This window comes from Somniosus microcephalus, chromosome 24 (genome assembly GCF_052327205.1).
Source record: "Somniosus microcephalus isolate GS21.2 chromosome 24, FLI_Smic_1.0, whole genome shotgun sequence".
In the NCBI taxonomy this organism is placed as follows: domain Eukaryota; kingdom Metazoa; phylum Chordata; class Chondrichthyes; order Squaliformes; family Somniosidae; genus Somniosus; species Somniosus microcephalus.
In genome coordinates this window covers 33,313,711-33,330,007 of record NC_141010.1, presented here as the reverse complement: position 1 = coordinate 33,330,007, position 16,297 = coordinate 33,313,711, and the positions used below count along the sequence as shown (strand labels likewise).

The window sequence follows — 16,297 nt, the reverse complement described above, 5'->3', positions numbered from 1 at the left end:
CATTTTAGTAGTTCATTGATACTCTGTCCACACAGTTACTTTTAGAATTGGACAACATGAGCTAATACAGAACTGCAAGTTCTCTGACAATTGTTTCACACAAACCGTCTGTTAGATTGTGGAAATTTCATCAGTGCATGCTTCAAATGATATTTGAATGAGCTTGGATGTTTTATGAATTTCTATGTGCCTGTAGGAGTTTGTGGCTGCTTTAGGGTAATTGGGCTAGGAACTGGAAAGTGTCTGTGGAATTGCACCCAAGTGTGAGCCAGTGTCCTCAGGAGTGAAGGAGACAAAATGGGAGAAAATGCGGTTAAAATTCGTCAACTTTAAGAAAGGGTGTAATAATAAATATAGATATGTACTATAGAGAGAGAAAAGCATAACATTGCAGAGTTACAATGTAAGGTCCTATATTACATGGTAGCTCTTTTACCTCATGCTGCGAGAATATGTTGCTAGTATTACTCTAGATACCACAGCACAAAGGAATAATACAAGCTCACAAACAATGGCCTCTTGTATACGAGATTGATTTTATTATGAATTGTTAAGCATTTGCCTACAATGAAAATACAATACTGTATATAGAAGGCAAATATTTAAAGTCTGCTGCATAATGTATATTCATAAACACTGTTGCTGTATTGAAAAAATTGTAAGCTAAATATCAATTCTGTTTTTCTATATCTTTCTTCAATACAGATATTACATATGTTGTTTGCTTTCTTGCTTCATGCTGATCTCCAGGATACAGTCATATACTTTACCAAACCCAGATACATTTTATCCATTTACTGGTTTGCATTCAGACTGACATCGACACTCCGTGGAAATGTACATTTTTGGAAATTTATATTTTGCTGGAAAGATACTTATTGCAAACATGAAACAGCCTCTTTATACCGCAACACTCCCTTTGCATTCAGACAGGACGGCATTGAAACAAAATTGCAACATAGATCCATAAAGCTAATCCAGTTTTAAGCAGGAAGCTGTGAGATGCAATGAGGTATCAAAGCACAAAGAAGCATCACTGCAAGTCAGAGTGTTGTGTGTTGACAGAAAAATGGGCAAAGGATCGAATGCTGTGGAATAGCAAAGGCCATTGAAGCAGACAGTATAATTGGGAGGAAAAGACAGTTAGGTGTGGTTCTGGTGAGAGAAGGGATTGAGGTATATGGTGAGAAGGCAGGTATGTGTGGTTGACCTATTGAAATGGGACAGGTATGTTGGGCCGAATGGCCTTGTCCTATTCCTAAAGAGTCTTATGTTCTTATGATGTTCCACTGTTTCCAACTGTCAGAAAGCATTTAGATCTCAGACTAGTTATGGTCAATCTCTCAAGTATGGTGTTTGGAACATATTTACTATTTACAAGTTGCAATATATATAATTCCAAAATGTTGGAACTGCACATTTCCAAATACCATGACAAACCAGCAGATGTGTCTGTTTATGGAATCCAAGCTAAACCAATATTTGGAATATCAACCTTGAAATTATATTGCACAATATTAGCTACAAGCATTTAATACATTTGTGTGAAATTCCTTTGTCTGCTATATGAACAGAGACAATAACCCATTTATTTTAGCAAATTAACTGATCCATTAAAATAGCAGACACCAGAATTTCATACAAATATGTTAAGAATTTATATGCTAATATCACGCAGTATAATTTCAAGGCCATCAACCATTTCAGGACTGAAAGATTATTTATGCCTTGTTTTTCATATTGGTTTCTAAAATTATCGATCTCTCATGGTGTTGCACATGGACAATCAAGACCAAGTATGGCCTTCAGGTCAAGCAGGATTAATGGGATCAGGGCACACAGACGTAATTCAGTTGTCATTTTTAAGTTATACATTTTGTCTTTATTTTTATATTTTCATTATAAATTCCTCTGTCCACATTGATAATGGACACTGCCTAACTACGTAAGTTTGTCAATTTGACCCTCCTGCAGTGGCGATGCCACAGTACTTCTACTGGCAGGAAGGTGTAATTACAGCATGACAAGTTGACAGCAGTTGTTTCCATTCTAAATGGGCACAGAGGAAGTTATTATGCTAAAACGGTGACAGTACATGCAGATATAAGATATTTAATATATTCTAGATAGATGCAAAAAACTTAACCTTGCATATTACTGAATGTAATTACAAAACTGTAGTGTAGGCCTTTTTTCTGTAAAATTATATACTGAAGAAAATGTACGTTTAAAAGTATTTGGATATGGCGCAAAAACTCCTTTGCAGAGTTCAAAAAGTTACTTACACAAATCATCAACTAACTTCTATGATTTATAAGCAGCTGCTACAGCAAATTTATGTAATAATGTACATAAATTCTTAAAATGAATTATTATACAGTTATGCAGTTTTAATGCCTGTACCATGCAATGCGTTACATCTTTGCCTGTTACTGTGGTTACTGTGTATAAAAGCAAATGACAGAAAACTGCAAAGGTAAGATATGCCAAGTAATTGATATGCCAGCTTTGTGATGAATGCAGAAGATATTTCATTTTATATAGACAAAAGCATTGACGTCATACAAGGTCTCTCGTTCTCACTCGTTGGCAAGAGCAACATTTCATTCTAATTTTACCAAGTTTCATTGCCATAGCAATATGATGCACAGTAATCTTCTGAATCATTCCCCATTCTCTGGCCTTCTTTTCACATCCTGACTGCACCAAGTCTACTCCTTGCTAGTAACAAGGGTCATTTTGCCTTTTCCCTGGCCTGTGTTGTATCACACAAAACCTTGTCCATACTTTCAACTGCTACCATAAGCTCGTGTCATCAAAACTCAGGTTAGAAAGGCTATTGAGCTACGTTATATTCTATGTTGCTGCTTGATGATTTAGTTCTGGATGGCAATGTTGTACTGGAACTAATAATATCTGTTGCTAACCAGAAAACAAGGCAAATAACATCTCGTTTTGCACTAGGTTTTACTCATGTTTGTAAGATTAAGTTTGTAATTGTTTGATAAAGCTGGCCAGCACAATATCATGTCTTATGTTTCTTGGGAAAATTAATCAGTAAAATAAGATTAAGAACTCCAAAAGGAAAAAGAAATACGGCTTATAATCTTCTGTACTAATCTTCATAATAATTGAAAAAATCTCTTCAACTTTAAAACCTTTCACTATATACAAGCTTCTCCAATGCAAAAATAATTGTACAAACAGTAAGAATCCTCATGATTACAACTTTCATATCAGTTTGGAAAGCAAGAATTAGCATTGCTCACCCACTTATTTCTGAAAACGAGATTGATCCCTTTCATGGTTGATTATTATTTAATTTGCCCATAATTTAAACTAAAAAGCCACAAGTGCACTTTTAGAAGGCTGTTTCTTCAAATTGAAATAATTTAGAAATGGAATCCTGTTTAGTATTTTAGTGGTGAGGTGATACACAGCTTGCTTTGTCTTATCAAAGCAATGCTTACTGGCAACAAGTCCTTGGAATAACTAAGTCCAGAGGATTACAATGTTGTACAACACTCATTTCTTAATTTATTTATACTTTATAATCAACTATTCCAAAAACATTTCACTCCTCCATTTCTGTTTATTTGCCCTAGCCAACCAGCAAGAGCCACATGACGTCACGTCCACTCAATAAAGTCATTACTCAATTCCCCTTTTCTGAAGCAGGAGGAGTTCGGTCTCCTCTGTATCTCTATCTTCCTCCAGTGATTCCTCAGGGATTTCTTCAATAAGGAACTCAGTGTTGTCTTCATCTTCTACCATGTGTTCCTCTCCCTGACCTTCCATCATCTCCACCTCCTGCACCACCACATCTCCATCTCTCATCTTCTTAACCCAAAATGTAAATGGTGGAATTCTGTAGACGGTTGTCCTACACCTTGCCGTTTTTTGATGATCTGGTGTAAAGGACTTCCTCAGCTTTGATCTTGAGTCCCTCAACTTCTCTTTCCTTTCTTGTGTCACTATCTTGTTGCCGAGCTTGCTCATTTTCTTTTCAAATGTGTGCTTCGTCTTTTCCAGATTTTCCTTTGTTGCTTTTCTGGTCTTCTCCATATTCTCCTTTGTTCTCAGTCTGGTCTTCTGCAGATTTTCCTTTGTCCTTTGCCTAGCCTTTTCCACTGATTCCTTGGAGAATGCTTTCTTGAAGTCATCCATACGCTTCATGCTACTTCTTTTCAGGCGGACTGCCGTTGTTTCCTCTTCAATGACTTCGAGTTCGACCTCTTCATCAGAGGAGAGTGAGATAGCTTCACTTTCAGGGTGGTTCTCATTGGTCACAAGCTCACTTCCTTCTTCCCTTTCCTCTGGTGCTTTCAGGTGTTCTTTTACAGATTTACCAAGGCTCAGTTTCGCAGGCATTGGCGTTTCATCCTGAAAGATAGAAAATGCAAAATTATAGCAAAGGAAGTTGGTTTCTTTGACAAAAATCCTATAAAAGCTATTCGGTCATAGTATTTGACAATATATTGTTCAGATCAGCTCAATGCTTTTCACTGGTAGGCGGGATCCTACTATCCATCAACAAGTCGTGGCTCAGTGAATTAGACCGGTGATATTTTCTGTTCTATCCCTCCAGCCTGCACGCTACAATTGCTTTTGTTTGTCCTCATCGCCATGGCAAAGAGAAGGGAATGAAAGGGCAGGTTATCTGGTCCCTTGTTGAAGGTAGAAAGGGCAGGGGGTTATAGCCATTCATACTGTGGAAGCGGCGGGTGAATGGAGAGTTCAGTTCCAGTTCCAGACTGTCTCACCAAGGGCTTCAGATGGTGTAACAGTGACCCCAACAATTTCAACCTTATATAGAAAAGACCTACCGCCCCACCCCCCCTCCCACCCCCACCACATTGTGCACTCTCTCCTGTTTGTTGGGTTTGTCCCAATGGTGCAAGGAGTAGCACAACTGTTAGTGATGAACATAAGAACATAAGAAATAGGAGCAGGAGTTGGCCATTCGGCCCTTCAAGCCTGCTCCACCATTCAATGAGATCATGGCTGATCTTCTGCCCCAACTCCATTCACCGGTCCTATCGCCATATCCCTTGATGCCCTTACTAGTCAGAAATCTACCGATTTCTGTTTTGAATATACCCAATGACTGAGCCTCCACAGCCCTCTGGGGTAGAGAATCCCAAAGATTCACCACCCTCTGTGTGAAGAAATTTCTTCTCATCTCAGTCCTGAATGGCCTACTCTTTATCCTGAGGCTGTGGCCCCTGGTTCTAGACTCCCCAGCCAAGGGAAACATTCTCCCAGCATCCACCCTATCAAGCCCTGTAATAATTTTGTATGCTTCAATGAGATCCCCTCTCATTCTTCGGAATTCAAGAGAATACAGGCCTAGTTTACTCAATCTCTTCTCATACAACAGTCCCACCATCCCAGGAATCAATCTCGTGAACATTTGTTGCACTCCCTCTATGGCAAGTATATCCTTCCTTAGGTAAGGAGACCAAAATTGTACACAGTATTCCAGCTGTGGTCTCACCAAGGCCCTATATAATTGGAATAAGACTTCTTTACTCCTGTACTCAAATTCTCTTGTAATGAAGGCCAGCATACCATTTGCCTTCCTAATGGCTTGCTGCACCTACACATTCACTTTCAGTGACTCATGTACAAGGACACCCAGGTCCCTTTGAGCATCTGCATTCTCCAATCTTTCACCATTTAGGAAATACTCTGCCTTTCTGTTTTTTCTACCAAAGTGAATAACTTCACATTTATCCACATTATAATCCATCTGCCATGTTCTCGCCCACTCACTGAGCCTGTCGAGATCCCCTTGAAGCCTCTTCACATCCTCTTAGCAACTGACACTGCCACCTAGCTTTGTGTCATCAGCAAATTTGGAAATGTTACATTTAGTCCCCTCATCCAAATCATTGATATAGATTGTGAATAGCTGGGGCCCAAGCATCGATCCTTGCGGTACCCCACTAGTCACAGCCTGCCATCCTGAAGAAGACTTGTTTATCCCTACTCTTTGTTTTCTGTCTGTTAACCAATTCTCAATCCATGCTAGTATATTACCCCCAATTCCATGTGCCCTAATTTTGTTCACCAACCTCTTGTGTGGGACCTTATCGAAGGACTTCTGAAAATCCAAATACATCACATCTACTGGTTCCCCTTTGCCTACTCCACTAGTTACATCCTCAAAGAACTCCAATAGGTTTGTCAAACAGGACTTCCCTTTCATAAATCGATGTTGACTCTGCCCAATCTTACTATTAGTTTCTAAGTGCCCAGTTATTGCATTCAAATCAAATCAAATCAAATCAAATCAACTTTTATTGTCATTGTTAGTGCACAAGTGCAGTACAACAAAATGTAGGCTTGCGGCTCCCGAGAGTGTACATTTGGATTAAGACATTTAAACATTCAACATACATTTGATGTTCTTTATATTAGATTCCAGCATGTTCCCAACTATTGATGTGAGGCTAACAGGTCTGTAGTTCCCCATTTTCTCTCTCCCTCCTTTCTTAAATAGTGGGGTTACATTTGCTATCCTCCAATCTGCAGGAACCGTTCCAGAATCTATAGAATTTTGGAAGATCACAACCAATGCGTCCACTATCCCAATGGCCACCTCTTTCAAAACCCTAGGATGTAGGTCATCCGGTCTTTGAGATTTATCGACTTTTAGTCCCATTAATTTTGCTAGTACTGTTTATTTACTAATAATAATTTCTTTAAGTTCCTCATTCTCACCACACCCTTGGTTTTCTCGTATTTCTGGGAGGTTTTTTGTGTCTTCCTCCTTGAAGAAAGAAACAAAGTATTTATTTAGTTTCGCTGCCATTTCCTCATTCCCCATTATAAATTCTCCCGTCTCTGACTGTAAAGGACCTACATTTACCTTCGCCAGTCTTTTCCTTTTCACATACCTACAGAAGCTTATACAATCCGTTTTTATATTTTTCGCTAGTTTGAAAAGGTGCATATCTCCACTATAGCGAAGCTGTACTACCTTCCCCTCAGAAATATGGGACATGTGCCCGTCAGAGCATTTGGGCCTCCACTTGGATCTGGAAAAGTACCAAGCAGTCTGAATGCCATTCTTGATGCTATCCCAGCAGGTGCACAATACAACCCTGTACAGGAAGTGGCAGGCTGTGGCGAAGCAGAAAATAGAAGCTCGCCATCACCGTCCTTCACGACCAACACAACAACATTCCTAGAAAGGGTAGAATAGCCTCTGTCACCCATTGTCTGACAGTCCCTCTTAATAGCTGCCTGAATTGTGTATATTTGTCCAGTAATTTTACTACATGAATCAGCAGACAATGTGCTCACAGGGAAAGCAGTCACAAGATAAACCAGGCGATCAATGCATGGAGGTATTTTGAGCATAGTTTACCTGCTACTTGATCAATAAGGTAAAAGGACCTTCAGCCAATGATGAATGGGGAGCGGAATTCACTGTGAACACTTTGAGGGAAATGTGTGGGTGTCAGCCTTGACTCAGTCATAGCAGTCTCCCCACTGACTCAGAAGGTGTGTGTTCAAACCCCATTCCAGAGACTTGAGCAGATAGTCTAGGCAGTCACTCTCAGTGTAGTACCGAGGGAGGTGCCGTCTTTCAGCTGAGATATTAAACTGAGGCCTTGTATGTCCTCTCAGGTGGATATAAAAGATGTCATGACAGTATTCATAGAAACATAGAAAAATAGGAGCAGGAGTAGGCCGTTCAGCCCTTCGAGCCTGCTCCGCCATTCAATATGATCATGGCTGATCCTCCATCTCAATACCAGATTCCCGCTCACCAAGGGCTTCAGCTGGTGTAACAGTGACCCCAACAATTCCGCTCTCTCCCCAAAGAAGAGCGGGGAGTTCTCCTAGTGTCCCAGCCAAGATTTACCCCTCACAACAGATTATCTGGTCATTAATCCCATTGCTGTTTGGGGGACCTTACTGTGTGTAATTTGGCTGCTGTGTTCTCGACATTGCTACACTTCAAATGTATTTCATTAGCTGTGAAGCACTCTGGGACAGCCTAAAATCCTAAAAGGCCCTATATAAGTGTAAGTTTGTTCTTTCTTTCATGATATCACTGAAGGTAAGAACTTTAAACAAAATCTCTGTTTTCAGGCTACTTCTGACCTGCATAAACTATAAGAACAAAGGAGAACTGAGAAACACTAGTACATGTGCAGATATCTGCCTTTCAGGATGACGTGGCAATCTGTTCATGGAGCAAAGTGATTTGTTATTGGTGGTTATTCCAGTTGCATGTCAATTCTATGCCCGCTTCACAAATTAAACAATCGCTTGATCTTTAAAATAAATCTTATGAAGAAAAATTATTGAAGGACATTTACAAAGAAATTTCCACACACCTTGGTGGGATTTTCCCCAGAGTAGGCGGGAGCAGGTTTACTGCCAGTGACAACAATACTGCTGACGGGAAACACCGTCCATATCATTGTGCGATCAAAATGTTTCACAGCATCAATGTACAGAGATGTGGTGTTGTGTTACTGTGTTATTTATTGTACACTAACAACTAACTTGGTGGCAGCAAGAACTGGATCTATGAGCTAAACTGCTGCCGGGCGCATACACTGCACAGTTTGAGCAAGAGTTATTAAAATAGCCTTTTTAACCTTCTCCTACATGGAAAGGAACCCACAATTCATCCTGCCAAAGTCATCGTAGGGGGCCTGAAATGTGTCATTTTGTAATCACGAATTCTGTCTCCTTCCTGTATCATGATTAAACCAAGAGCTGGATTGTCCTAATCCCACCGCACTTGGTGGGGCCGGGGGGGGGGGAGCGGGGGGGGGCGGTGGGTTGGTGTGGGACCTCTGCCCCCAGTGTTCTCCTTGGGCCTCATTATTTATACTGGCCAGGATTTTTTTTTTAATTCATGCATGGGATGTGGGAGTCGCTGGCAAGGCCGGCATTTATTGCCCATCCCTAATTGCCCTCGTGAAGGTGGTGGTGAGCCGCCTTCTTGAACCGCTGCAGTCAGTGTGGTGAAGTCGTATACTTCTTTGTAGCGGTTTGGTACAAATTTCAGAGGGCAGTTAAGAGTCAACCACATTGCTGGGGGTCTGGCGTCACATATAGATTTCCTTCCCTAAAGGACATTAGTGAACCAGATGGGTTTTTACAAAATCTCGTAGTTTCATGATACTAGCTTTATATTACAGATTTATTTAATTGAATTTAAATTCCCAGCTGCCGTGGTGGGATTTGCTCTCGTGTCTACCAGCTCATTAGTCCAGATCTCTAGGATTATTAGTCCAGCAGTATAACCACTGTGCTACCGTTCCCTAGGATGGCCAACGCGATCTCCACCACCAAGAGGGAGCCCACTGCTACTGAAGAGGGTCGCCCGTGGCAACGACAGTACGGGACGCAGCCCATTCACAGGGGGCAGAAGCACCTAGAAGAATGCATCAAATTTTTCACTGAAGGCCTCAGAATGAGCTGAGCCCTTCAATACTAATGATTGATGGGGAGGGTGGTGTTATGGAACGAGGGGAGACCACTTACTCGGCCCTCTCCCTAAAATCAACCAATTAGGGGGCTTGCCACTGCTATCCCAGGGTCTATCACCACCCCTGAGCTTGTTGGTATCAGCGGATAGTAAGTAGGGAAATCGGGCAGGTTTCCCTAATGAGAGAATGGAAATGCTGCTGATTGAATGGTCGCACACTGCATACATTCAGCATCTGACCATTCTGTGGCTTACATAAAGGGGATCCTTTGTTTGCCTTTTCTTTCTCATCTGCTTCCCCTCCATACTATTGCCCAATAGCCTCTCTGCAACCAGGCTTCCAGCAATACCCTTCTTGACGGGGCCACTAGGCGGCGCATGAACATGACTGACATGACTCGCTGTTCAACCTTCCTTTAGTGGAGTGGCGACTCACTCAAATAAGCCAGTGGATCTTCCCTTGTCCTGTTTGTGCGGATTTACGTTGAGCTTAATGCTGATGATTCCATTCCACGCACTGATCCAGCTATTAGGTTTCCCTTTCACTTCATTGTGTCAGGGGTGATATTAAAGTTGGTCAGGACTGGCAAATCTTTAAATGATAGTGAAATTTGTTTTGGTTTCCAGAAAACAGTCAGGGGCCAAACCGATGCCCAGACTTTTTCTTCTTCTTAGGCAGTCCCTCGGAACCGAGGATGACTTGCTTCCACATTAAAAATGAGTTCTCAGGTGACTGATGAGTCCAATGCGGGACCTACAGTCTCTGTCACAGGTGGGGCAGACGGTGGTTGAAGGGGCGGGTGGGTGGGGTGCTTGGGTTGACGTGCGCTCCTTGCGCTGCTTGCGCTTGGCTTGCGCTTGCTCCCGGCGAAGAGACTCGATGTGTTCGGCGCCTTCCCGGATGCTTCTCCCCCACTTTGTGCGGTCTTGGGCCAGGGATTCCCAGGTGTCGGTGGGGATGTTGCACTTTTTCAAGGAGGCTTTGAGGGTGTCCTTGAAGCGTTTCCTCTGCCCACCTGGGGCTCTCTTGCCGTGCCGGAGCTCCGAGTAGAGCGCTTGTTTTGGGAGTCTTGTAACGGGCATGCGGACAATGTGACCCGTCCATCGGAGCTGATTGAGCGTGGTCAGAGCTTCGATGCTGGGGATGTTGGCCTGAGCAAGAACACTGACGTTGGTGCGCCTATCCTGCCAATGGATTTGCAGGATCTTGCGGAGGCAGCGTTGGTGGTACCTCTCCAGTGCTTTGAGGTACCTGCTGTACATGGTCCATGTCTCTGAGGCATACAGCAGGGCGGGTATCACTGCTGCCCTGTAGACCATGAGCTTAGTGCCGAGTTTGAGGTCCTGGTCTTCAAACACTCTCTTCCTCAGGCAACCGAAGGCTGCACTGGCACACTGAAGGCGGTGTTGGACTTCGTCGTCGACGTCTGCCCTTGTTGACAGTAGGCTCCCGAGGTATGGAAAGTGGTCCACGTTGTCCAAGGCCTTGTTGTGGATTTTGATACACTTTTTAGGCTTGGAGGCCTGAACTATTCACACAGGGCTTGCCTCTTTAAGAGCCATACATTTTTCATGCAGAATTTAGACATCTAATATAAACATAGTCTGGCTTGCTTCATCTTTCCTGTAATTGTTAACCCGATAAAGTCCACAAAGCTACTGGAGCTAATGGTCTCCAGCCAGTATCTGTGGAATTCGATGAGGAGTCGGCAGACCAAAGTTATACTGCCAGCTGCGCAGTGCTGTGGGTTACACTGCAGCCAGCCACAAAGGAGCTCTCTGCATGTGTGCTTGGCTAATTCTTAATGTTGGAAGTATGGCGTTGGGATTATCTGCTTGCTCTTAGCAGTAAAAAGCATTAAAAAGTGAAGTGCCCAGGAGATCCAATCAGCAGTCTGCTTACTTTGCCCCAGGATGGAGTTATACTCCAGCCAGCGAGATGTCCTCCTGGAGGAAGTTCCCTTGGCTTGTTTTTGCAGATTTATCAATTTAGGTAAAAAAAAAGAAAGGATCTTAAAATTGCAGCAGTTTAAGATTTTAAAGTCTGTATAATTGCAGAGAATTTCAGTCTAAACTGTGGTGCTGTTCCACCCAGTACCAACACATTGTAAGTGTGTATACACAGCTTACTGGCGCCCTCTGGTGACAGTGATTGGGCACTGTAATGTAATCCACATCCTGAGAACAAATACAAAAAAGTTCGAACAGAAAATGCTGAGGAACACCCAGCAAAAAAGATTCTCGGTATTTTCACAGGCCTGAGTGATCTAAAGTCTCATTGTTTTCATCCCTTGTGTCTTCTGGATGTTTTCCTCTCTTTAGACAATTTAATTTCTTATTTTGCATCATGGCAGAATTTTAGGATGGGAAAGGTTACATAACAGTTACAAGATTTGAATATTTTGGTTTTGTGGTGACATTACTTTAATAATTATGGTGGAGTAACGAATGGTAAGAACTGGAAGTGATATTTAATTTGCGTGTTGTATCAACATATTGGGTAACCTGTGCTTTAAGAAAGTTGTGGGATCATTGCATTCATTCTAGGTGAGCATGGGTGATCTACAGGCGTTGCTTAAATACATAAACAGAGATCGCGGGATTAAATCAATTGTAGAGTGAGTGTAGAACAATATGAAGCAAAAAGCCTGAGCCTCCGCAACTTGTAGCCTCTGGTAGTTTTTAGAGATTTCTCCAACCACTTACAAACAATATCCAGGGTTGGAGAATATGAAAAATCTACATGTCAGTTTATTCTCAAAAGGCTAAAACCAGGTTGGAAAATTGTTTTAAACGTTCCACACTGCTGAGAATGGCTACTTTAAACTTGCTAATTAAACTTAAAACGTACTCAAAAGCTGTCGTTTGAACATTGATCCCGGGAGATTCATCTTAAAAAGTAACGGGATATGATTTTGGGGGCTCTAGTCAGTGGGATAGGCAGAAGCTAGGCCCAGATAAAGAAGCAATGCAGAGGGAGGGCACATCCTTAACACTACTTGCAAGCGATGAGGTTCTTTGTTTTTTGCAGCCTTGCCAAACTAACAGGCTAGTTGATGAAAGTAATTTTCCAGCTCTGAATCAAACTAACTAAAATTGTCTCATTTTTACAGCACAGTAATAGGCCGTTCGGCCCAACAGGTCTAAGCTGGTGTTTATGCTCCACACGAGCCTCCTCCCACCTTACTTCATCTCACCCTATCAACATATCCTTCTCTTCCTTTCCTCCTCATGTGCTCATCTAGCATCCCCTTAACTGCGTCTGTGCTATTTGCCTCAACTACTCCTGCAGGTTCCATATTCTACCCACTCTCTGAGTGAAGAAGTTTCTTCTGAATTCCTTATTGGATTGGTTTGTTGCTCTGTGGTTCATTGCTGATTGAAAATGAATTTATTTCTTTAAAATGACCGTGCCACTGGAATTCTAGTTGTAGATAAATGGGGCCAGTGTGGTAGCGCAGTCTATTGGGCTGTGTAACAAGCTGCAGCCAGGACCCAGCACTGGTGCAGGAACAGTTAGGGCTGGATTTTCATTGAGGAGGCGGGACTACAACTTTCGGGGTTGTAGTCCCGCCTCCATCGAGTTGTGGCCAACCCACGCGATTTTCACTTGATTGACCTTGTTGAGCCCGTCCAGCGGGCTCAGCAGGCCACCCGGCAACAGGTGACATCACAGATTGACACTTCATCTGTCAAGAGCTTTTGACAGATGAAATATCTTTGAAGCTGTCAAACACTTACAATCTGTACACTGCAGTTAATTGGCACTAATCCCCTTCCCGCCTCGGGGAGGCGGGTCCCAGCACAGGTCGGGTATCCGCCTCCTTTGAAACTGGCATGGAGGTGGGTTGGGGGCAGGATGGGTTCGTGCCCCCCGATTTCGAGATTTTAACCCCCCACACGCTTCCAATCCCGCCTCCATGGCTCAATGAAAATCCTGCCCTTAAGCTATGTTACGGAGTGGGAATGTGCAGGTTTGAGCCTGTTTGACCCCCAGACAGAGGCCACGAATGTCCCAGTGACATGGAAGGAAAATCAGAGGGAAAGCCACTTTCAACTGCTCACAAGTGCTTGGTTACAGAGCAGGATTGGTTTGGGAGCAGCTTTCTCTTTTAGCAATGGGTGGTGCATTGAGCAAGGAGACCATAAAGAGGAAGTGAAGAAAATAAAACAAAGTAGTCGATGACAAATAAAAACTTATTAGTGGATAAGCTTGAGAATACTTATAATTACTATAGCTATATTTATTAAACAATTAGGCAAAATCTGTTCTTGTCAGTAATTGTAGGAAACTCATTTAGATTTTGAGACACTTTCTGTAAAACATTCTGCCCATCTTAGAAAGTGACATAAAGGAAGATCTGACTGCAGGAAAAATGTTTCTTTTGCTTGTTGGGAAAACCTTGTGAGGTACAAGCAAGGTCTGACATATGCAGTTGTGCTTAGTTTGACAGATATAATGACAATGCCCTTTCGCCTTTTCTTCAATGAGACAGATGGTGGATCTGGCCTTCGATCAAACAGCTGTGACTGCAAATACCTGGGCGTTGTCCAGATGAGAAAACTCAATCCCTGAGAATTTAAGTGAACAACAGTAGCCAAAGGCATCATGTTCCTGCTCCCTTACCAACTGATTGTCAGCCTAGCCTAGAGATTGGGAGGAAGCATTAGGGGAAATCTTTTCAAGACCATTTCAGCAGTGAGCTGCGTTGAGTTTACTGCCCAATGATTTCAAAGGAAAGCTATCAGGTAGAAGTTAATTCAGATCATAAACAGCGTAGATGGTCTCTGGGCTCAACAAGTGGTGCTAATAAAATTGGAGGCAAAAGAGAAGGTGGGAAAATGGAAAGGCAAAGGTCTCAATTTGAATGCAGCCGGCAAACAGTGGGGCCTTTGCTGGAGCTCGACAGTTGTGAGATTGTGGGAAACAGGCCGGCTCCTATGCTGTGTCGGCTGGGCGGGTGGGCCTGGGCAGGGGGTGGCGGGGGGGGAGGGGGGCAGGGGGAGGGGGGAGGGGAGCGGAGGGAGGGGGTCCAATTCTGGAGGGGGCTGTGCATGGGCTGACAGTGGACCATAGTATTTTTGCTGATTTGCCATGGGATCTTTTACGTCCACCTCAGAGGAAAGATGGGGCCTCAATTTAACCTCTCATCCGAAAGACTGCACCGCTGACAGTGCAGCACCCTCTCAGTACTGCACTGAAGTGTCAGCTTAGATTATGTGCTTAACTCTCTGGAGTGTGACTTGAATCCATGACCTTCAGACTCAGGTGAGAATGCGACTACCGAGCCAAGGCACTTGGTGATAAAAGAGAATATCACACCCTCAAAAATTGTGGAATGCCATCCAAATTCAACTTCTGATTTCCATCTAGAAGGAATAAACTTGAAGTCCAGGGCTGCATTTTAGTCTGAATCTCTTGTCTGAATTGGAAGGGTTTTGTCAGTTCTAAAGCTGGCTACTAGGTGGAGGCTCACACAGCAATCAGTGTTCCGCTCTGTGGGGTGGAGGATTTTGGACATCGTCCAATTCTTCAGTTACACTCCTGCCATCTAACCAGGGTGCAGGATGGGTGCCAGTCACGGAGCCATCTCTCCATCTCAGCTGGAGGAGGACAAGTGCTGCGGAGAATGCACAGAAGAAATGTAAAAGAAAAATAATAAATCTGCAAAAAAAAGCGTTGAAAATGTTACAGCAAGGAATGTTGGAGAGGGGAACTCTGGCAGTGGGAGTGTCCTGAATGCAAGCCTGATGGAGCTGGCGTTCATTAAGAGACAGAGGCCCTGTGTACTATAGCCCCAGTTTCTGATAATTAGATTTTGTTGCATTTTTCCACAAGCTTTTACTCATACTTTTAGAATTAAACAATTAAAGCAATAGCTTCAGCCCCAAGTACGTAGAGAAAATAATACTAACAACTAGCTAAACAGAAACGGAGCAACTCAGAGTTCATCAGAGGTAATGAGCAACCCCGTCAGCAAGGGAGGGCTTGTACATTCCAACATTTAGGGTCATTTTAACATAAGCCGCCTGACGGGGAACTGACAGAATTAGATCAGCTGCCCGTTCAACACCTTGCCCGATTTGACTTCAGGGTAGCTTTAGCTTACAATGACCCTCTGTTAAAGAGTGAAACTCAGTGCTGGTAAGTGTGATACCGTGATATCTCTGTTGATCTTAACTGGGTTGTGTTGCACTGTCAAGTTTGAGCCAAGTTCATGCCACAGTGCAGTCAACTCGCTATCTGAACAAAAGTATTCAAGGAAAAATAGCAGGGACAGAAATAAAAGATTAATTCTTTATAACTGATTTATATTTATTAACGGTTAGTTTAAAAAAGTGGGGCACTCTTTCAACTGAACAGTGTTTGCCAGGCCTTCCCAGTGATTGTTTACATGCAGACGAGGGACATTGTCCACAATTGAATGGCATCATCCATACCACCAATTGCATCGCCATGGAAAAAAAAATAATCCTTTACAAAGTGTGCAGCATCCCTGCAAAACCTGCATTGTGAAAGTCAGCTCTGGAACAGATACAACATCTACTGCAGGGAGGACTTTCCAATGTGGTGGCTTTACAGAGGTGGCTGTCCCAGGAGATCAGCTCGTCCTGTAACTCCTAGAAAGAGTAGTGGTGCTCCTTTAAATGCATTTTTTGAAAATGTTTTCTTTTCTGATTCTGACCTCACTTGACAACCACACACACGACAGAATAAGTCCTGGAGAGTGATCCGGAGCTGGAACACTGATTCCCCCTCCCCGCCCGCCCAGCACAGGGACACATGTAGTGTACCCACCACTGCTGAGTTTTAAAACTTCTAAAGCAGCTCTCCGC

General features: G+C 43.0%; 1 protein-coding gene across 2 annotated transcripts in view; it reads right to left on the bottom strand.

The window, feature by feature from the left end:
• Positions 1-517: 517 nt before the first annotated feature.
• The window catches only part of cavin1b (caveolae associated protein 1b), a 66,810-nt gene continuing 51,030 nt past the window's right edge, over positions 518-16,297 (bottom strand). The window contains exon 2 of one of the 2 annotated variants that reach the window (XM_085966451.1): positions 518-4,383. In XM_085966451.1, the coding sequence (XP_085822577.1) occupies positions 3,652-4,383 (732 nt within the window). In that variant the 3' untranslated portion in view covers positions 518-3,651. The remainder of the gene's footprint in view (positions 4,384-16,297) is intronic. The other variant, XR_015073458.1, reaches the window with a different exon arrangement.